General features: G+C 36.6%; 3 protein-coding genes across 4 annotated transcripts; all 3 read left to right on the top strand.

Moving 5' to 3' along the window:
- The first annotated feature begins 200 nt into the window (after positions 1-200).
- Positions 201-13179, top strand: snx6 (sorting nexin 6). Its single transcript, XM_079632251.1, has 14 exons — positions 201-298; positions 436-486; positions 2763-2867; positions 2997-3107; positions 4321-4442; positions 5148-5271; positions 5703-5798; positions 6781-6886; positions 8259-8334; positions 8426-8465; positions 9737-9823; positions 10143-10302; positions 12086-12171; positions 12257-13179. Exons 1-14 carry the CDS (start codon positions 293-295, stop codon positions 12308-12310), a joined length of 1224 nt encoding a protein of 407 aa, XP_079488377.1. The 5' UTR covers positions 201-292; the 3' UTR covers positions 12311-13179.
- A 171-nt stretch (positions 13180-13350) lies between these two features.
- eapp (e2f-associated phosphoprotein) lies at positions 13351-17818 on the top strand. 2 transcript variants are annotated; one of them, XM_079633733.1, is made up of 6 exons: positions 13351-13575; positions 14601-14785; positions 14874-14987; positions 16349-16463; positions 16976-17095; positions 17193-17818. In XM_079633733.1, exons 1-6 carry the CDS (start codon positions 13445-13447, stop codon positions 17509-17511), a joined length of 984 nt encoding a protein of 327 aa, XP_079489859.1. In that variant the 5' UTR covers positions 13351-13444; the 3' UTR covers positions 17512-17818. The 2 variants fall into 2 exon arrangements, with proteins under 2 accessions (XP_079489859.1, XP_079489858.1); XM_079633732.1 differs by having other exon boundaries at positions 13374-13575; positions 14880-14987.
- Positions 17819-18235: 417 nt separating this feature from the next.
- On the top strand, positions 18236-21740 carry sptssa (serine palmitoyltransferase, small subunit A). The gene is made up of 2 exons (XM_079633734.1): positions 18236-18413; positions 21090-21740. The coding sequence occupies exons 1-2, from the start codon at positions 18311-18313 to the stop codon at positions 21191-21193; spliced, it is 207 nt and encodes a 68-aa protein (XP_079489860.1). The 5' UTR covers positions 18236-18310; the 3' UTR covers positions 21194-21740.
- The last annotated feature ends 1426 nt before the right edge of the window (positions 21741-23166 follow it).

The following is a 23166-nucleotide window of genomic DNA, read 5'->3' as shown; positions in this document are numbered from 1 at the left end:
ATTATATAATAAATTCATTTATAGGCCTAATATAATTCATATATAAGAAAGAATAGAAAGAAAGAAAGAAAGAAAGAAAGAAAGAAAGAAAGAAAGAAAGAAAGAAAGAAAGAAAGAAAGAAAGAAAGAAAGAAAGAAAGAAAGAAAGAAAGAAAGAAAGAAAGAAAGAATAATGTTGATCTTGATCAGTGTGTCGGTTTGTACTTGAACACTTGAAGCTCCACCTCTCAGATCTCCTGCCTCACTGACGTCACACACACTCCGCCACATTCATACTCCACCCGCAGCAGCCATGATGGTGTGTGTGCTTTTCTCTCTCACTCCCTACACCTTCATCATTTACACCTACAAACCTCCGATGCATCGAGTAATAACGAGCATCTGTCGTCTTTGTATTCCGATCGTTTGTTCTGACATGTCTGTGTCTCTCCACAGCAAGAAGGGCTGGACGATGGTCCCGATTTCCTCTCGGAAGAAGACAGGGGAGTAAGTTTTTTTTCTTTTCTCATTTCTATTCTCTCTCTGTTCTCCTGCTGTTTGTTGTGCGTGTTTGTAGTCGTGTAAAGGACGTGTGTATTACTGCTGGTGTCACTGTGGCCCAGAATGTGTGTGTGTGTCCTATATGAGTCCGTCCGTTCACTTCCTCCTGACAAACCTCACACACACAAACCTATGTATGCACAATGACTCTCTAGTCTGATGGCAATAGCTGAAACTAGGGCAAGAAGCCACAAAACCGCATCATGCCATTAACCATATAAACTGATACAACTGGTTACCGGTAAATAGGCCTGCTAAAGTTACGAATAATTGGTTATTGTGTTTGTTGAACAGCAGTTAGTCTCTGTCTCTGTCATCGTTTATAGGTTTGCTCTTGTCAAGCCACATTTATTTATATAGAAGCGCTTTTTACAATGGTCAAGTCACATTTATGTATACAGCGCTTTTTACAATACAGATTGTTTCAAAGCAGATTTAAGAGATAACAGGAAAATAATGCAAACCAGTTTGTTTCCAGGAGAAAATAGCATCACAGTCCAGCTTAAGTAAGTTTAGTGATGTTTCATTTTTGTTTGTTTAAAAAAGAAGTTATTAATTTAGTTAATTTATTTATATATATATATATATATATATATATATATATATATATATATACCCGCTCTGGAGTAAACCTTGATATCATCGTCCAGCTCAGTTCAGTTCTTATAGTGTCAATGCAGGCAGATCAATATTATTGTTGAATATTAAATTCAATGTTACATTTTATGTCCCCAACTAAGCAAGCCAAGCCATTGGCAACAAAGGTGGAAAAAGGCGAGAGTGGCAAGAAACTAAAACTCAGTTGTCAGAATGGAGAGAAAAAACCTTGGGAGAACCCAGGCTCAGTCGTGGGCCAGTTCTCCTCTGGCCAATGAACGAACAGTGTATAATTATGATTCAGGCAGCATTATAGGTCAGAAGTCAGATTGAAATCTTGTGCAAATTCTCTGGTGATTATTACTTTGTAAAAACTGTTACTTTAGTCAAATATTGTGACTTCTATTTGTATAAAACGGAATAATTGTTACTTTATCAGTAGGGATGCACCGATATGAACATTTTGCAGATAATTCTTTGTTTAAAAGCCGATATATTGGCCTATAAATCTAAATATATATATTTTTAAAGCCTGATTACGAAAACAAGTCTCACCATTAAAATCATCCCATGTCCCAAGCACACAATTATAATGTTCTCATTGTAATTTTATGTAGCCTATATGGCAGCCTATATGACAGCACATGTTGCACTTAACTGTATTTTCCTTTTTTCCAAGTGATTTCAATCATATTTTAAGCAATTCAAAACCATTATGGCGAACAGCTGAAGGGAATAATCCATATATTATATCTGCTAATATATCGGCCGATATCGATATGCTGGCCGATATATAGTGCATCCCTTTTTATAACATTAAATGAAACAATGTTGCTCTATTAGTGTAACATCAAGTGTTACAATGTTATTCTGCAAAATGACTCTTAATTGTATTTGTAATGGTTTGGATGAATTTATTTGATTAAGATATGCCTTAAATGCAGTACCATGCTACTGTGTATAGAACTAAAGGTGTTTCTATAAATACCCTGGTACTATCATAGTACCGTACATGTCATGAAAACCATGGTATATTGTCAGTTTTGTAGAGAACCTGTGGGTTGCTTTATAATTAGAATTAAAATAACGTGTGAATTCACAAACATCTACTAGAGTAACTAACCATGGTTTTTGCCAAAATACTATATTTATTACAGATAATTGTTTCTGCAATAGAGATCTAATTAAATCTAATATTATAGTTGTACTGTCAAACCTAACATTTCAATGCAATGCTGTTTTGTTTGAGGTTAAATATTTGTAGAATGTAAATAGTAGTTGATGATTATGGACATTAAATGTATTCATTTTTACAAGTGAAACTATATATTTTAGGTGGTGTAACTGGTAGCAATTCCTTTGAAGTTTTTCATTGTTGTTAACTCGGTTTTTCAAGGAAAATGTTGTTTTAGACTGCACTGCTGTCACTGCTTGACATGTCTTTCTTTTATCTAAATGCAAGGATATGTATCGTAACTGTTTTGTAATGAGATTAAACTCAATAGTTTGTGTGTGTACAATTCAAAAACAGATCAAGTATGATTGTAATCGATTCCATCTCCTGTGGTCCTCAATGATTAATATGAAATATTGATGCTGTGTTTATTGGTGACTTGTTTTAATAGCCCAGGGCAGTGAATGTGGATCTCCAAACCGACGCCACACTACAGGTGGACATCTCAGACGCTCTGAGTGAGAGAGACAAGGTCAAGTTCACCGTCCACACAAAGGTACGCAGCATCAGCGCATAAAAACAACAAGGATTGTGTTTGTGTTTTCAGCCCTGCCTCCCAAATCTACTTGTCATTTACTGCATTCATTCATTAAATTATGATTTATGTGTTTTTTTTCTTCTCCAGAGCACTCTACCTAATTTCAAGCAGAATGAATTTTCTGTGGTCAGACAGCATGAAGAATTCATCTGGCTCCACGACTCGTTCGTGGAAAACGAAGAATACGCAGGTTATATTGTAAGTACCTTTAAGAGTTTTGCATATTATAAAATGTTTGATTAGTGATGTAACAGATAGCCGTTAGTCGCAGGCACAGGCCTATAATTATTTCATTTGCTTTCCACCGGACGCTTGTTTGTACTGTCTCTTTTAAACTCTACTACTTCATTATGTGTGTTTGAGAGCAAACGCTCCAGCTGCTCTTGCCAAGCCTGAAATCAGTGCTCGTCCTTTTATAGCCCTGGTGTACATGAAAAGATCGGTTGTCGGGTGTCATTTTGTTGTAGTTCAGGTGCAAGAATAAAGGGAAACGATATTTGCCACAGTTTCCTATTTGGATATATTGCTTGAAACTATTGTTAATGTAAAAATAGTACGATATTTACTGGGATATTTGATGTGCTTTGCTATTTTTTCCAGGTCGTATTATGTGTATCGTTCAAAAGTCTGTGGTCATTAAGGTAAAAAAACAACAACCTTTTATTCAGCAAGGAGGACTCTTATAATGGTACATTATTTGAATTAAAAACTGTTCTTTTTAACTTTTCATCAGTCTTAAAAAAAGAAATTGTAGCACAACATAATCATAAATGTTTTCAACATAATAATAAATGTTTCTTGAGCAGCAAATCAGCATATCAGAATGATTTCTGAAGGATCATGTGACACTGGAAACTGGTGTAATGATGCTGAAAATTCAGATTTGCATCACAGGAATAAAGTACATATCAGATTAAAATAGAAAACGTTTATATAAATTACTGTGAAAAAATGTAAATGCTGCCTTGGTGAGCATAAGATTAATTTTTTACCGACCTCAGACTTTTGAATGGTAGTGTATGTTATTCAATGACAAATCAGTCATTAGTCATTAGAAATGGACAGGGCCTGCTGTTCCCTATTCTGTATTTTCATTGGCTTATTTTCTGCATTATTTTAAGTACAAATAGGTCTGTCATTTTCTTGTCTGATTGAATGTAGTTTAATCTGGGTTACTCCGATTAATACTCAACACAGAAAGAGTCATGTCACTGACTGCCATTTACAATATCATCAAAGCTGGCCTGAATTATTTATAGCACGTATCATTAGGAACGGCAGTGTGAGTGATTGCGTTTTTCATTCAGTGACTGATGATGTTACGAATCCCAGACTTTCATTACCAATGCTGAAACTGGTTTGGGAATCAAAAACGCCTCTTGAATAGCTAACGGAAAGACTTTCCCTGTAGATTCCTCCTGCTCCTCCGAGACCGGATTTCGATGCGTCTCGGGAGAAACTTCAGAAGCTGGGTGAAGGTGAAGGATCGATGACCAAGGAGGAGTTCACTAAGATGAAACAGGAACTAGAGGCGTGAGTTGATTTGTCTTCATATCGATTAGGTCACCCAAAAATTAAAATGATCCCATAATTGACTCGCCTTCAAGCCATCCTAGGTTTATATGACTCTTCTTTCAGCCGAACACAATGGGAGTTATATCAAAAAAATATCCTGGCTCTTCCAAGCTTTATAATGGGAGTGAATGGGGGGCGAGATTTTTTTTAGATTTATAACATCGGTGCGCGAGTCGAGTTCCGGTGGAAGAGTGACCTCTGACCCGACGCATGGCGTATTGACAAACGCAGAAGTACAGAGGATAGAGCAAAACAAAACACCGTTCATGAATTACAAGTCTAAAACTAGAATTTTTCAAGCGAAATGTCGGAGGAGCTTGAGTTTGTTGTTTGAACCTCGACTCACTTCCGGAAGCCAGTAATGATAGTTTATAAAGTTATAAATATGGATATTTTTCTTACACAAATGCATTGCTTCGCTTCAGAAGGCTTTTATTAACCCCTGGAACCTCTGGTGCTTTTTTGGGCTCTCCCATTCACTCCCATTATAAAGCTTGGAAGAGCCAGGATATTTTTTGATATAACTCCGATTGTGTTCGGCTGAAAGAAGAAAGTCATATTAACCTAGGATGGCTTGAGGGTGAGTAAATTATGGGATCATTTTCATTTTTGGTTGGAATAACCCTTTAATAATGATAATAACAATGTGATAATGTGTTGCAGTGAGTATCTGGCCATCTTCAAGAAGACCGTGGCAATGCACGAGGTCTTTCTGTGCCGTGTCGCTGCCCATCCCGTCCTGCGCAAAGACATGAACTTTCATGTGTTCTTAGAGTACAACCAAGATGTAAGTGTGACATTTCTTAACTCTGAAATTATTGTTCTAAAATGTTTGGGAACTTGTTGTATTACAATTAATATAGTTTTTGACTATTATTATCGACTACTGTTGACTACAACTCTAGTTTTTTTAGGTTCAACAAAAAAACTATATATTAACCATTTGACTATGATTTTTTTTAATCCAATGAATTAAAATGATACTTGAAATCTCATTTGTTTTTCTCGTTTCATTTGAAACTTGAGGCACACGAACCGAAAGATCAGATTACTCATAGCAAAAGTGCAAAACAGCTTCAGTTGAGGTTGTGCAAAGCAGTTTTGTAGGGAAAACAAACCCCACACAGAAATGCAAGTGTCCTTTTCAGGAGGCAAAACAAATATTTCTGTGCATTTTAATTGTTCATTTGTCCTTCAATTTGCCTCTTGATATTACAGCTGAGTGTACGAGGGAAAAACAAGAAGGAAAGGCTGGAGGATTTCTTCAAGAACGTGGTGAAGTCTGCAGATGGGGTTCTTGTGGCAGGAGTGAAGGTCAGTTCAGTCAGTGGACGACTCCTCATGTCATGTGACTGTTTTATGTGACTCTGCTTTAGAAATTAGGGGGAGGAGAGGGAGGCCACGACGACAACCAGCTTTCTGAGAAATGATTTACTTGGGCTTGAGCTTCTTTGCGTTTAGCTGTGTGTTGAATGATGGTTTATGTCTCTCTGGTGAATGCTTCACTAGTAGAGGAATGCACATTTACTAAAGTCTTCTTGGAAACATGTGGTCAAAAATAGGATTGACACGGTTCAAAATTTCCAGTCGTCAGTACCAATGCCAGTAAAGTTTCACGGTTCTCAGTACCAATTTCGATACCATAGCAAAAACTGTTAGAACTATTTTTTTTAATTGTTTGAAAATAAAAAATATGAAAAACTTTCAATGACTTTATTATATGATGATAATAATTATAAGTAAATAATACATTTAAACAGCATGTAACCTTCAAATGTTTGCAAGTAAACATTGTTTTAAAAAGGTCCCATTGTAGGATATTTTAAAATGTAATTTATTCCTGTGGCGGCAAAGCTGAATTTTCAGCATCATTACTCCAGTCTTCAGCGTCACATGATCCTTCAGAAATCATTCTAATATGCAGATTTGGTGCTCAAGAGACATTTCATATTATGAACTTTAAAAACTACTTTGAAGAAAGTTACACTTTTTTTCAGCATTCTTTGATGAACTAAGTAAAAAAAAACAGCATTTATTTTAAATAGAAATCTTTTGTAACATTATAAATGCCTTTCTGTCACGTTTGATCAATTTAATGTATGCCTCCTTGCATTTCTTTAAAAAAATTATCTTGAAAACTTGTCAAGACCGTGTTTATGTCATATTTCAACCCAAAGTGATTTAATTAATCAAATAATATAATTTCTTTGTTAGATTCACCTCTAAGAATTGTATAATTTATTTATTTGTGTTTGGCGTTTTATGGAATTGTCTATCTATTTGTATTTCGTCACAGGACGTTGATGATTTCTTTGAACACGAGAAGACATTCCTATTAGAGTACCACAACCGTGTCAAAGACGCGTCTGCCAAATCTGATCGAATGATCAGGTCTCACAAAAGTAAGTTTCTCTTTTCATCACACATTTATAGATGCTTGCGGCTCACATGACCGTGTAGAGTCAAGGATAAGGCAAGGTCAAAGTTCTCCAGTCGCAGGAAGTGTGTGTTATAGAGATAACTGATGACAATGCCTTTGCCAATAGCATTTCAGATGCATGCTCAAAAAATTCATTCATTTCATTTGCTAATAAACGAATAAAACCAGCAACTGACATTCAATGTCAAATCTATGAATACGGATAAGGTTTCCTTGTTTTACAGTGTCTAGTTCTGTTTGTGTACAACATTAATTTGCCTGCAGCTATGGAAAGGTTGGTTTTCTTTGTTAGCAGCAGCCATATCACCCTGTAGCCCAAGACTGGTTGCCCACTGAAGCTAAGCGGGGCTGAGCCTGGTTAGTACCTGGATGGGAGACCTCCTGAGAAAACCAGGTTGCTGCTGGTAGAGGTGTTAGTGAGGCCAGCAGGGGGCGCTCACCCTGTGGTCTGTGTGGGTCCTAACGCCCCAGTGTAGTGACGGGGACACTATACTGTCAAAAGAGCACCGTCCTTCGGATGAGACGTTAAACCGAGGTCCTGACTCTCTGTGGTCATTAAAAATCCCAGGATGTCTTTCGAAAAAGAGTAGGGGTGTAACCCCGGCATCCTGGCCAAATTTGCCCCTTGGCCTCTGTCCATCATGGCCTCCTAATCATCCCCATACACTGATTGGCTTCATCACTGTCTCCTCTCCACCAGTAAGCTGGTGTGTGGTGGGCGTTCTGGCGCAATATGGCTGCCGTCGCATCATCCAAGTGGATGCTGCACATTGGTGGTGGTTGAGGAGATTCCCCCCTTCTATGTAAAGCGCTTTGAGGTCTCAGATAAAGCGCTATATAAATGTAACGAATTATTATTATTATTATTATTATTGTTATGGAGCGTTAACAGGAAATTGAAGGAGGTATTTAGTGCTGTTTAGTGGGAAAACGTGTAATTTGTCAGGAAGCCAGCACATGTCAGGTGACTCAGTTGGCCTTTCCCTCAGGAAAAGTGTCTGATGACATGTAATGTTTTGTCAAATGATCTGAATAATGTTAAACGCAACGATTTAGAGATTTGAACGCAACACTTTCTATTAATGGAGATTTATTCCGAAATGTGTTTTTGTCATTCACACCGTTTTCTTGCATCACGCGTGTCTTTCCAATTCCGAGCCGAATGTTTTGCTTTTCCGTGTGTGCCGTGAGTCTTATTGGCACAACACTGAAACATGATCTGGAAAAGCAGAATGCTGTGAAACGGTGTTAAGTGCTGCAGCACTGAGTCAATGGATGTGTGAAAGACTGGCAGCATTTCCTCATCTAGAGATCTGACAGGACGTGTGTTTCAGGTGCGGCGGATGATATCAACAGAATCGCCTCAACGCTGTACACCTTAGGAACACAAGACTCCACAGATCTGTGCAAGTACGACGTCCATTTCCCCATGTAGCTTCACGGTTAACTGTTATAGCCTCTTTTTTTTAACTTGCTTTTTATTTTGGTCCCTTCTAAACAGATTTTTCCTGAAAGTATCAGAGCTTTTTGAGAAAACACGGGTAAGCATTTCCAGTATTATAACATAACACAATTTTAACATAGATGCACGATTAATCGTTAAAAGATCGTGATCTCGATTCAAACATCCACTAGATCTCAGTCCTAAATGACAGCGATTCGCCTATTAAACTTTTTTAACCTTTGACAAAATCACAGTGAAACATTCAAATCTGCTTTGGCGTCGCCTCAGACCAAGAACGAGTATTTTCAACCACACCATCATTATTTCTGTTACAAATATTCATATTATCACTGGGATAAGAGTTTATAGTTCGGATATCAACACTGATTATCAAAATAGAGTTAAATCACTTTTTAAATGTAACATGGCGCTGCAAATAACGATCGTATCATTACGTAATTACACAACCAGGTGGCGATAAATGACTGTTAAAAAATGTATTTGTCATTGAATCATTCATACAAGTGATGTGTTAAAAAAGATGCTGATTCATCCAGTAATGAAACAAGTGAAGTATTTATGAGTCATTTAATTATTCATTCAAACTGATTCTTTATAAATAATTAATCTAGAACAATTAAACATTTTTAAATAGGCTGCAGCGTTTCACATTTTGTCGGAACCTCTAGTGAATGACATGCTATTTTGTTTAGTTGTCTATTCAGAGTCGTGATCTCTATTTGAAATGGAAAAAAATGTGATTCTCAATTTATCCAAAATCGCGCAGCTCTGTATAGATGCATTTTTTAAATATAGTGGCGTACAATGTTTGCACCCTCCTTTAAACCTGTAAATATATATATTTTTAATCCTAAAACATTTAACACAAAGAAACATTGACACAATTCAATAAGAAATATTGGTAACACCTTTACAATATAATATATATTGATATGAGAAATATTTTTTTATTGTTTTAAAAATGTCTTAGTTAAAGTTAGTTAATCAAAATACAATTATTTATTGTTTGTTCAGGTCAGTTCTAAGTGCATTGTGCATACCGTGAAACCGTGATATTTTCTGAGACTATTATCATACCGTGAAAATCTCATACCGTTACAACCCTAATTGCAACTAATGCACTTCAATTGTTTACCGTACATTAAAATTGATAATGATTTTTTTTTTAAATGTATTTTGTAAGTGTCTTATTCTCTGAGGTAAAGAAAAGTTAATTTGGTCATTTGGTGTCTTTCTAACCTCAGCAGTTTTTATTCAAAAAGAAGACTTGATGAATCAAAGAGTTATGGACTGTGAGGTCACACACTTCTTCCTCTCACCTGCTTTCAAACTCTGTTCCCTGTGCAGAAAATTGAAGCACGCGTAGCGGCCGATGAGGATTTGAAACTCGCCGACTTGTTGAAGTACTACCTCCGAGAGTCGCAAGCCGCTAAGGTAGGGGCGTGTGGTCAGCATGTTGAACTGACAGCTGCCCATTAGAGCTCGTTCCTGCTTTAGTGAGTGATTTGTCAATCTAGCCAAACCCTGGGATACTATGTAATTGAGCTACGACATTGATTCTGACTATTCATTTTACACCCAAGCCAAAACAGTGGAACAGTGACCTCTTGGACCAAAAAATTCAGTTTTATACAGTATTGATTATTTATTGCCCAGAATTAATCTTTTACTATTCCTAGTTATTGTTGGCTGAAACCCTTTAAAAATGCTTTTAGAGTTTCTTTAGTTGTAAAGCGCATCATCTCCTCAACAGGACCTCCTGTACAGACGAGGAAGGGCATTAGTTGATTATGAGAATGCTAATAAAGCTCTGGACAAAGCCCGAGCTAAAAACAAGGACGTCCTCCAAGCAGAAACCACACAGCAAGTGTGCTGTCAGAAGTTTGAGAAAATCTCTGAATCTGCAAAACAAGGTACTTTATATATATATCCTTCAAACAGTGACTTCATTACAAAACCCCTGGATGGTTTTACATAGTTTCCTAACCAGCTGCAGCATAATAAAAGCATGTCTTCCCTGTAAATCGTCCTTGTAAACCCGCACAGGAAATTAATTGGACTGTTGGACTGATAATTAAATCTCATTGGTCCAAAACCTGGCTCCACAGATCTTCACATTTTAAAAATCACTTCTGATTGTGTCGATTCACACTAATTGAGATTTGGAGTTGTTCTATGATCAAATTGCAACGGCTACAATTTAATTTAATGTACATGGGTTGGACAATGAAACTGAAACACCTGGTTTTAGACCACAATCATTTATTAGTATGGTGAAGGGCCTCCTTTTGCGGCCAAACAGCATCAGTTTGTCTTGGGAATGACTGATAGAAGTCCTTCACAGTGGCCGGAGGGATTTTTAGCCATTCCTCTTCCAGAACAGCGGTCAGGTCACTGTGATGCTGGTGGAGGAAAATGTTTTATGTCTCGCTCCTCCAAAACACACCAAAGTGCCTCAAAAGTATTTAGATCTGGTGACTGTGCAGGCCATGGGAGATGTTAAACTTCACTTTCATGTTCATCAAACCATTCTGTCACAAGTCTTGCTGTGTGTATTGGTGCATTATCATGCTGATACACGGCACAATGTTTGAACCATTAGGTTCACATGGTCCTCCAGAAAAGTTCAGTAGTCTTTGGCACTGACGTGTCCATCAAGCACAGTAGGGAATGTCATCATGATATTGCAGCCCAATTCATACTGTGCTTCACTCTGGGCAGCAACAGTCCGGGTGTTAAACCTCTTTAGGGCTTCTCCACACCGTAACTCCCACGGATGTGGGAAAGACAGTGAAGGTGGACTCATCAGAGAACTGTACGTTTCACATTGTCTACAGCCCAAGATTTGCAGTGTTGGCACCATTGAAACCAACATTTGCAATAGCATGAGTGACCAAAGGTTTGGCTATAGCAGCCCAACCATGAATCTACTCTGTGTAGCTCCAGAACCTGGATATCCCTTTTAGACAGTATATCAACCCTATATTGGCCAGTGTTTCAGTTTCATTGTCCAGCCCCTGTATTTGCAATGCGTATTTCAGAGTGAAGCGTGGAGCTGTTCATTTACACGCGTGCAGCTCATGATCTGGTGTTTTCAGAGTCTCAGAGCACTTATAAAGTGGCTCTGGTCAACAAAAGAGAAGCTTTAAAGTTGCGGAAAAAACTGGAAGTAACAACAGATCTTTTCTTTTGTATTGCGGCATTCATCCGAGTGAAACGGATTACCACAAAGAATAAATGTAGGGCGGGGTCGGGGACTTGGTTGCATGAATCGGTTGTTGATCGGATTTTGAAATGTGGACGTTGCACTCAAAAGTGCAGGATTGGGGCTTAAACTGTTTTGATTAAACATTATAAAAGCATGGATGAATTGTTCCCAATAAGACAGGTTGAATTGGATCTCATGCTGACTTTATGAGCTCCCTGCTGTTTTCCACCAAAAGACAAAATTTGGGCCAAATGTTTTGCAGATATTTTCTCCAAAGCGTGCAGCCCTACTTCACACAGAAGTTTTGCATTTATTTTGGACAGAGAAAACTGTTTTGACATTGTGTTGTGGGAATGTGGCAAACTGCTATGAACTTAAGTTTGCTCCATTAAGACTGCTGGAAGTAACTTAAGATAAAAGCATCTGCTAATTGGCTATTTGCTTACTAAATATTAATGCTCGCTGCCCTATGCTTGTTTTCCACTTAGAACTGATAGATTTCAAGACACGGCGAGTAGCAGCGTTCAGAAAGAACTTGGTGGAACTGGCCGAGCTGGAACTCAAACATGCCAAGGTTTCCATTTGCTTTATACTGTGACACATCAATGATTTCAGATCCATGGATAATTTATTAATGATATGCCCTGATCTCTCTCCAGGGGAATCTACAGTTGCTGCAGAGCTGTTTGGGGGTCCTGAAAGGGGACACTTAGGTCCTTGAACCAGGTTCTCCATATAGGGCTTTCCCTGCTTTGGTCTCGTCTTCATTCGGAAGATGGAGGAGAGAACATACCTGGGGTCAGTTTGTCTAAAGAGACGTCTGTACTTACCACTACCAGAGACACCATACTCCCTCCACAACCCCCCCCTAAAAGTGAGGCAGTCCACTGTGGAAGATCAACCGGTCCACACAGCACAAGATATACGACTTCATTTAATCACGCATTTTTAACTTTTGATTGTTAATTGTTTTTCACTACTTCACTCTCGTTTCTGTAATTTTTGTCCAGTTTGTTTTTCTGTTTCGTTTCGCTTGTTTTTGTTTTTCCTGTTGTAATCTTTAAAGTTAGTTTTGGTGATCTGTGTGTGGATGCTGCTCAGATATCTTGTTCAAGTTGAGCTGATTGTTATTACAATTAAAGTGTATGGTCACTCAAAGCCTTGTACATGTGTAAGTTTTCATCGTATAGCTATGGATCGTCGTAATCAGACTAAATTTCTGCATTTTCTCATTCCTAACAAATAATGCTTCAGTATGTTTGCCTTAAAATGTAGATTAATATGATATTGTAAAAAAAAAAAATCATACATGGATGCATTTTTTTTTCTCCAGATTTTTTTTTATTAAGTGCACTGTATATGAATGTTGTTTTCTTATTCACAATATGTGACCAAAGCTTCCGTTTATTCAGATGGAGGAATGCTGACATAAACGATAAAATGACCATGAAAAGCAAAACAAAAAATAAATGATGCTGTTTACTTTAAGTGAGATATTATTTTTTTCAATCTGAACAGAAAAACTGATGGTCTAAATTAACTGGGGGTAAATAAAGGCAGTGTTTGCTTTTTGATCATATACAATGGGATTTATTTGATACAATCCAGCTGCCACTTACAAAACCTTAGTGTGGGAGAACTTTAAATAGCCTATTATTACTAAAATTACAAGATTAAAATGCATGTATGTCTCTAATAATGGCAATCTGACATATTTAAATAATTATAATTAATATTTGGATATTTTAGTGGCTTTTATTTTGACAGCTTTACTTTGAAAGTAAAAAGCGTGACCCGGAAATAGTCTATAACTGGCTTTCCTGCGTGTGAAGTGTTTGTAAAGCCAAATGAGTAAAGCAAAAACACGTTTTATTTGCGCTGTTTTTTACTCGGGAAAAAAGGTAAAAATGAATCGAAAAGATGATTATGATTCATATGAGATTGAAGAGCCAAGTGACGAGGAAGGAGCCCTAAGCAGGTACGTAACGTTACCAGAAAACATTCATTTAAATATCTCGTATGTGTAACGTTACACATGTAAACAAACAAATGTGAACATCTTCAACTAACTGTTAGATTAGGCTATAACGTTATATACACAGGGGAAACTCATTTCAGTAATTCAACTTAAAATGTGAAACTGGTATATTATATAGACTCATTACATGCAAAGCGAGATATTTCAAGCCTTTATTTGTTATAATTTTGATGATTATGGCTTACAGCTTATGAAAACCCCAAATTCAAAATCTCAGAAAATTTGAATATTACGTGAAAAAAAAGAAAGAAAGATTTTAAATACAGAAATGTCGGCCCTCTGAAGAGTATAATCATGCCTATGTACTCAGTACTTGGTTTGGGTGCCTTTTGCATGAATTACTGCCTCAATGCGGCGTGGCGTGGATGCTATCAGCCTGTGGCACTGCTGAGGTGTTTTGGAAGACCAAGATGCTTCAATAGCGGCCTTCAGCTCTTCTGTATTGTTCAGTGTCTCTCATCTTTCTCTTGGCAATGCCCCATAGATTCACTATGGGGTTCAGGTCAGGTGAGTTTGCTGGCCAATCAAGCACAGTAATCCCATGGTCATTGAACCAGGTTTGGTTATTTTGGCAGTCTGGGCAGGTGCCAAGTCCTGCTGGAAACTGAAGTCAGCATCTCCATAAAACTTGTCTGCTGAAGGAAGCATGACGTGCTCTAAAATGTCCTGGTATACGGCTGCATAGACTCTGGAATTAATAAAGCACAATAAATTTGAATTTGGGGGTTTCATAAGCTGTAAAGCCATAATCATCAAAATTATAACAAAGGCTTGAAATATCTCACTTTGCATGTAATGAGTCTATATAATATATTAGTTTCACCTTTTTTAGTTGAATTACTGAAATAAATTAACTTTTGCATGATATTACAATTTTTCGAGTTTCACCTGTACATGCTTAACGCTCTATAAAGTGCTCTTGATAGATCGAGATCAGACCAGTGTTTTCTGCTTGATTTTCTCAGTTCTGAGGACGAGCTGGATATTCTTCTCAACGGGACTCCGGATCAGAAGAAGAAGCTGATCAGAGAGTATCTGACGGGGGAGAGCGAGTCCTCCAGTGGAGATGAGTTTGAGAAGGAGATGGAGGCAGAGCTCAGCAGCACCATGAAGAGCCTGGAGGGCAGCTGGACAGCATCTGCAACTCAAGGTGTCACACACACGCATGCATTTTGCTCTTTGAATATAACAATTACAACAGTAGATGACCTCAAATAAATGTTTATTTAATATCTAAGTTGCAGGTCAAACATCTGGGACCAGTGACAACACTTCCACAGCAAACAAACAACCGATCCAGGAGTATGACAGCATTTACTTTGACTCGGACTCAGATGATGATGACAGAGCTGGTAATTATTCAAAAAGCAAAAAGAATAGTGTTTTCAGATCACTAATATTACAAAATAATATTTTCCTCTTAAAATAAATGTTTTATTCCAGACTTTTTCATAAACGGTCACTATCAAAGTTACTCGTTTTTTTTATTTTGTTCCACAAAACAAAGGAAGTTCTCTTCAAAACAATTATTAGTAATGTATGTGTAATTGTGATTTTGATTATAGGTTTTATAAAAGTTATTTAAATCCTTAAAGCAGTTGAAAAAGAGGAATGCCTTAAAATTCTAAATTACTTATACTTATACCCCTTAGATTTAATTTGTTATAATAAGCTTTTATTTTTGGGGGTATTTTTTAATTAAAGGGATGGTTCAGAGTAATTTCAACCTAGGGTCCTTTGCACCATGACTTTGAGCCAAACAAGTTTTTTTTCCCTTGGTCGAACATTATTAAAGTTAGAGCTTATTTAGAGATATCAGCCGAATGGCTCAGTGCAGGCGCTAATGGATCCGAAGGTTGTATCCCGTAAATTACCCCAATAATAAATTATAATGCCCGGAATGGTACCAAACTTCTACAGTAGTACAAATAGGTTCTGTACTCATAAAACGAGGCATTGGAAAGTTTGTAAGTACATCAGGAGTTTATTTAAATAACACTTGCCTGATGGCTTATGCTAGTGCTAACCCAGACGTCGAGGTCACTTCCGTGATTTGGGAAAAACCTGTGAAAGTCCTGGCAGAAAGCGATGCATAAGGATGTAGTGTAATGACGCCCAGTTCTTGGAATGCACAATTTTTTTGTTGATAGTACCAGTTTGCAACAATTATTAGTTAACTAAGTTGTCAAAAAATTTGGATATACCAAAAAGCTTTTTCAGCAACACCGGGTGACTTTTACACGTCTTCTGTCTTTATGAACTTTTAGGGTTTTTGAAGTCTTCCTGTAGCCACAGACTTTCTAACGTAATAAAACAATTTGTTCTCTATGGATTTTGTGAGAGCTCTTTTGACTTGGCCATATTTGTTACTCAACTTTAGTAAATGCATGGGCTATATGCATGTATGTGTAACAACACAATATGATTCAGTTTTGTTACAGAGCTTCCAAAGGCCTAATTGTGTTTTAACACAATACTGAACCATACCATACAAATAAGTGACTTAAAAACAACAGCGTTGAATAATTATGACATTGCTGTTTTACAAAAAAAAATCCTATAACTCACAAGAATTTCATTTTATATTGGGGCGGGGGGTTCAATTTATGCTGCTTGGATTTATTGTGGATTTATGGTTTATGCTGCTTGGATTTCTTTAATAAAGGTAAAAAAATAACCAGTTGTTAATCTGGAATATGCTCTCCTGTATCAGGCAGCTCTCAGGGTCGGAGGAGGAAGCAGCGCTCTGTACTCACAAATGATGAGCTGTTGTACGACCCAGATGAGGATGATCGGGACCAGGCTTGGGTGGATGCAAAAAGAAAATCGTGAGTTTTACTCGCTAAAAAATGGTGACAAATGTGACCCTGGATCACAAAACCTGTCATAAGTCGCACGGGTATATTTGTGGCAATAGCAAACAATACATTGTACGGGTCAAAATTATAGATTTTTCTTTTATGCTAAAAATCATTAGGATATTAAATAAAGATCATGATCCATGAAGATATTTTGTACATTTCCTACTGAAAATATATCTGAAATGTGTTTTTCAGATGTGTTCTGAATGCAGCAGAATCGCGAACATAAATGGACAACTTTAAAGGCGATTTTCTCAATGTTTTGATTTTTTGCACCCTCAGATTCCAGATTTTCAAATAGTTGTATCGGCCAAATATTGTCCTATCCTAACAAACCATACATCAATGGAAAGCTTATTTATTAGATTTAATTAATTTAATTAAATTTAATAAAACCCGTATGGCTTTGTGGTCCAGTGTCACAAATGGTTGTGATGTTTAGAGCTTATTTGCATTTTTGATTTGCATTTTTGATACAGATATCAGAGACGGTTACCCCCGTCAGCAAACAGAAAAAACAAAACCCAGGCTCTTCCGAGCAGTGACGCCGTCCTCAACTGTCCCGCCTGTATGACCACCCTGTGCCTGGACTGTCAGAGGTACGACCTCTTTGATTTCATATTGCACTGTGAAGATTATTTCATATTATTTCACAACCATCACAGAAGAATCAATAAAATACTTTTCAACCCGCAGGCATGAGAAATACCGGACACAGTACAGAGCAATGTTTGTGATGAACTGCACTGTGGACAAAGAGGAAGTGCTGCGCTATAAAACCACCGATAATAGGAAGCAGAAGCGGCACCGGAAGAAAGCTCGTCAGGAGTCCACGTCCGCACCAGCAGACGCTGAAATGGAGTCCGACTCTGGTCTGACTGATGCACGTTTGGCAGGAATGGATGAAGAAGAGATGTATCACCCGGTCAAGTGCACAGAATGCTCCACTGAAGTGGCTGTGTATGATAAAGATGAGGTGTACCATTTCTTTAACATCCTAGCAAGTTACTGCTAAGGACATTTACTGGACTGGATATCCCAAACCACAGGTTTTGCTTGGTTTGATGTAGTGCATCACCTGGCAACTTGACTAAAGTGATTCTCGAGAAAGATTTAAAAGTTTCTGTGCGGGTAAAGAATGTGGTTAGACGTGGTTTTATTTATAGGGTTTTTATTTGATTTATATGCTGTAAAATGTTAACACTTCCTGTAAATTGCATTTCATATTTCCATAAAAGTTGATCTATTCCTCCCTTTTATTAAATTGTATTTTTATATTCCGTAGAGGGCATGGGATTCAAATTAAACAGATGTGAAACATATGACTTGAAAATGTTTTTAATCTTATTACACTGTTAAATAATTATTTAGGTAAGCATCCCCCCCCCCCCCCCTCCTCTTGATTATATAATATTTTAAGGTGACATAGTTACATTGTACATACTCAAATAAGTACTGAGTAATATTAATTAATTACATGCACTTACTATAGGGTTTTGTTTAGGGATAATTACTTTTAATTGTGCATTATTTACTGTTATTACTATAGTAAGTACATGTAGTAACGTAAATGTCACCTTGGAATAAAGTTTTACCTTAAATTGAATTCCTAAAAATAATAATATGATGACTGCATCTTTGAAGTATGCAGATATTTGAGAGAGAGAGAAAAATAACGGTTGCGCGTCATCGCTCAATTTTACGTACTTGTGAGGACTTTTATTTTGTTATTATGTCAAGATTTATTTCAGCACACGACTTTTATTTTGTTACGATCTGTACCGGAAGGGAGCGGTGGGACCATTGGAAGAAACATGGCGTTAGGAGATGCCTGGAAACAATTATCGTGGTTTTATTACCAATATTTGCTTGTAACAGCTCTGTATATGTTGGAGCCTTGGGAGAGAACTGTCTTCAGTATCCTTTTTTCATAAAATACAGAGTTTTATATATGTAAGGGACTATTTATGGAGAGTTCTTTCCTCCCCGCAAGGTTTCAGGTTGGTTCCTTACTATTCAAGTGTGTCGTGTTACCTGTGTCGTACGATTTACTAATACGTTCAGGTAAAGACTATTTTGTTTTATATATTATAAAAATATTTTATTTATTTTCGACCAACATTTAATTAACAATTAAATTAATCTGACCTCTCAAACCGTCTAGAAGAAGTTGTGATTCACTGAAGAAGTCATGTAACGTAGTTCTTGTGGGTGTGACGTCGTTTAAAATGAAAATAACCGACATAACATGACCTGATTTTCAGGTCTCTCAGGAAGACGACTCTGGGAACATGAACTTAAATTTGACTGTAACCAGTGTCACTTGCTACTACACCTGTTCGGTAATGATAATGAGAAATGTTTTCCTGTGGTCCCGTGAGGAATGTCAGCTGACACTTATAGACCGGCGTGTTAGTGTTATGTTTGCACATCGCTAATATTTCTTGCAATACATAGTAAGAAATTTCAGCATCTTTAGCACAACTGTTTCCAACATTGATAATAACCGAGTATCAAATAATCAGGATATTAGAATGATTTCTGAAGGATAATTGTGACACTGAAGACTGGGGTAATGATGCTAAAAAATTCAGCTTTGACATCACAGAGATAAATTAAAATTTTAAGTATATTAATATAGAAAAAAAAAAATTTTATTCAAAATAATATTTCACAATATTGCTGTTTTTTTCTGTATTTTATGATCAAGTAAATTATTTGATGTTGATGAGCATAAGAGTCTTCTTTTAAAAACATTAAGAATAGTAATGTTTCCAAAATTTTGCCTGGTACTGTATATCTATTGTAATAATGTTACAAAATGTTACACGTTTTTATTCTTTTTTTTTTTTTACTGTATTTGAATTTAAAGCCAGTAAATAATTCATGCTTAACACATACAGTATTTATAACAATAAATACATTTTTATTAGTAGTCTGTTGATAAAATAAAATTTCCGTTAAATGGTCTATTACTTGTCAAAAGTTTGAACACATTTAACTGCACTTGTTTCTAATCAACCTTTAAAACGCAGTTTAATACCTTAGGTTTTGTAGACTAATATAAATTGTGCCTGTGTATAGGGGTGGGCGATATGGCAAAAATATCATATCACGATTTTTTTCAGGAAAATCACGATTCACGATTTTATCACGATTCCTTTTCATGTTGGTTTTACTATTTTGCAAGTGACTGAGCATCACAGCCAAACTAATGTCCCTATTTAAAAAACAAAGCCTTAGGTAACAACATATAAAAAATAAAAAAGAATGGCAGACATTTAGGCCAAAGTGGCGAAGATAAAAAAAATTGTCATTGTCTTTGTTATTAAAAATTAAGAACAAAGATATACATACACAACTTAATATACAAATTAAAAAAACAGTGCTTTATTTTTTCAGCTACAGGAGTATTTAACAGCATTGAAGAAAGTAATTAAATGAACAAATATGAAAATAAAACACAACATCGACTTCACTGTATAAATTTTACATTGATTCTTATTAAAGCTACTATTAAAGTTCTCAGTCAAGAGTGAGTGAGATGCTCTTTGTATTTTGTTGTTTTATTAACAGGGATAGTTCTCCCAAAAATTTAAATTCTCTCAAGCCGCTTTAAACCCGAATAAGTCACCCTCTTCTGTTGAAAATAAAAGTTATTTGGAGGAATGTGGGTAAACAAACAGTTGATGTACCCCAGTGACTTCCATAATAGTTTTTTCCTACTATGGTAATCAATGGGGACCAGCAACCGTTAGCCACACTCCTCAAAATATCTTCTTTTGTGTTCAGCACAAGAAATAAATTAATACAGGTTTGGAACAACATTAGAGAGTAAGTAAATAATGACAGAATTTTTATTTTTGGGTAACTGTCCCTTTAAGGACAAGCGGCAGCATGTTTACTATTAGGGCTACTGTCACTTTAAGATCTGCGCGCAACGAGTCTACACGCATTTGACAAGGCAGATTTTTTCTTCATTTTTTCTATTGTTCTTTCACTTTAGACATAACCAACTTTGTTTATGTAAACCTTGTGTGTATTTGACAGTATTAGCGCAATAAGATAACTTAGTTCAGTAACGGGTGCTGCTGTTAGACAGGCTTTTAGTGCATGTGCGCGCGTCGGGTCTATTGCGCTCAGAAAAGCGCCCGAGAACAGCGCATCAGCAGCGAATGACATGTTTAAAGACAAGGCTTTAAAGCACATGCAAATTCTTAATTTTTATGAACTACAGTGTCCCGTTCCTCTGCATTTCATTTGGATATACGTCGCGCTGTACAGTATGTTGAGACGGAGGCACCAGAAATGCAAACTGATAAAATGCACGATCCTACGATATTTCTTCAAAAGCAGATCGTGGAGACATTTTAATCGTCCACGATCAAAAATCGTAATATCGCACACCCCTAATATAAAGCCCAATGGGTCATACAAAAAACTAGGTAGCATTTTGTAAGCCGCATTCAAAACTGTTTTTTTTTAAAGCAATACTGTGTGTGTAGTTGTGCTAAATGCCAAACATCTATTAACAAATGTAACGTCAGTCATGTATTCCTTCTACAAAAATAGTTTCCTTAATCAGAATACCAGATTCTCTCCTGATCACAGTGGCAGCGATGGCCGTCTACACTGGTTATGTGTTCATGCCCCAGCACATAATGGCGATATTACACTATTTTGAAGTGGTCCAATGACGTCATCTCCCATACTCATCTCCCCGGTGGCCGGATAAACAACCTGCTCTTGAACTGTTCACCACCATGTGATGATGTCGGTGATTACTTCAAACAAGGACACTTGTGTATGTTGAAGGAGACCAACGTTGAGGAGTGTGATAAAGGCATGTGTGTGTGTGTGTGTGGCTGTGTAGCCTCATATAAGAGCACAGTCTGCTACTGCAACAGCACACTGCCCTTGCCCTGTCTATAAATGTACCCTTTTATATATAGTGAATTGTTTTTTTGTTTTTTTTTTAAATGATGCGTTAGTTTTGTTTCATGACAGTGGTTTATTCAGATGATAACTATTTTTTCATGTAAATGTGTATATTTAATTGTATACATATAAAGTTTTAGAGAGATTTATTTTGGCTGACCTTAAATGTTTTAGTTTGCCATAGTTGACTGATGAATTATTGATACTGTCACCACTGGAAATCAATTTTTATCAGACTCTTGTGAGTTATGCGATAAATCATTACCTGCACTGATGTATGATGTCATGGTTGACTCATCGCTTAGGTTATAAACCGGAGGGACTGGGGGGGATGCTTAAATAAACCCGTTCTATAATTGACTTTGAACATTTATTCAGCATGTTTCAGATTGAGAAGAAGTTTCACTTTTTGAGAAATTTTTTGAAAAACATATTTTTCTTTACAATTCAGTTTTTTCCCCCCTTTTTTTCTGTTATCCAAAGTTTTGATGCCTTTGACTGTAAATTTGTATGTATTTGATAAGTAGGTAAAAATTAACATGAATAACAAATGATAATGCTGTCACTGACAGTTATGTCAGTAGTTATGAAATAGAAATTGTATTCAAAGATGGAATCTTTAAGATATGATATTTATAAATTAACATTATTTTAACCGTTCCTTACTTATCAGATGATCAACATAGTTTTGTAATAAAGATTTAACCCATATCAAATTGTTTGTTCCAGTTGTGCTTTAAATACTGTCCCAGACTAAAATATTTAGTGTATATGTGTTGCTTTTACTGTTTACTGAATTAAAACTGTCAGTGAATTTTTAAAGGGCTGTTGGCAAATATAAAAATGCCAAAATATGACTGTTAAAGAATATTCCCATTATTACCCACTTGATGCATGCTATAAATATTTGTAATATATTTTATTGATATTTGAGCTGGAACAGCATGATCCAATGTGCATATACGTGTCTCAACTCGTCAAACCATATTTCAATAAGGGGATCAAATGTATCAGTTGTTTAGAGTAGATATGGATATCTGGGTTAACCTACAATACACATTGCAGATGTTTCTCAATACTTTTATGTTTTCCTCACTAAGTTGATCTATAAATATTGATATTTGCCACACAAGGCAGGTGGAACTGAAGATATGGATACATTTAGTTTACAGTCATCTTTCACACAGCAACCAATGATATCATGTCCAGCTCTCAGATTCATATCACTCGCATGAGCTCAAGATGAAAATAGCAGCTGGTTACACTTTAAACTACAGGATGGGGGTGTCCTCACGTACGCCGCCGTGGGTCGTCTGGAGTTTGCACTCTGGAGGTACAGCAATGTCCTGTCACAGTTGCAATTCTAAGAAGCTCGATTGGGCAAGGCAGCGCTTCAGCTTGTTTAGCAAAGTGTTGGTACATAGCCTACTTATCCAGCCCAAAACATTGCCTGAAAAAAAAAAAAATTAAATCGCTTTTTGGATCTAAATAGGCAAATTCGTAAGAGTCTATTGGATCATTTTTGCAGTGATTATGTTTCTAGCATTGTCAATACAAGATCTTGACCTAAAAATAAATTGAGGCACCTGATGGAAATAACATTTACTAAGAATGCAAGAGTCCAGTACTCTGTAAAGTCTCCTCCAGCACATCCTTTCAACGAATTTAAGGACTGGACTAAGAAGTGGCAATTCATGTGTGAAAATGATTCTTCATTCTTTCACAGTTTGAG

The sequence above is a fragment of the Phoxinus phoxinus genome (genome assembly GCF_949152265.1).
Source record: "Phoxinus phoxinus genome assembly, chromosome: 13".
Classification (NCBI taxonomy): Eukaryota; Metazoa; Chordata; class Actinopteri; order Cypriniformes; family Leuciscidae; genus Phoxinus; species Phoxinus phoxinus.
This window is presented reverse-complemented; position numbering and strand designations above follow the sequence as displayed.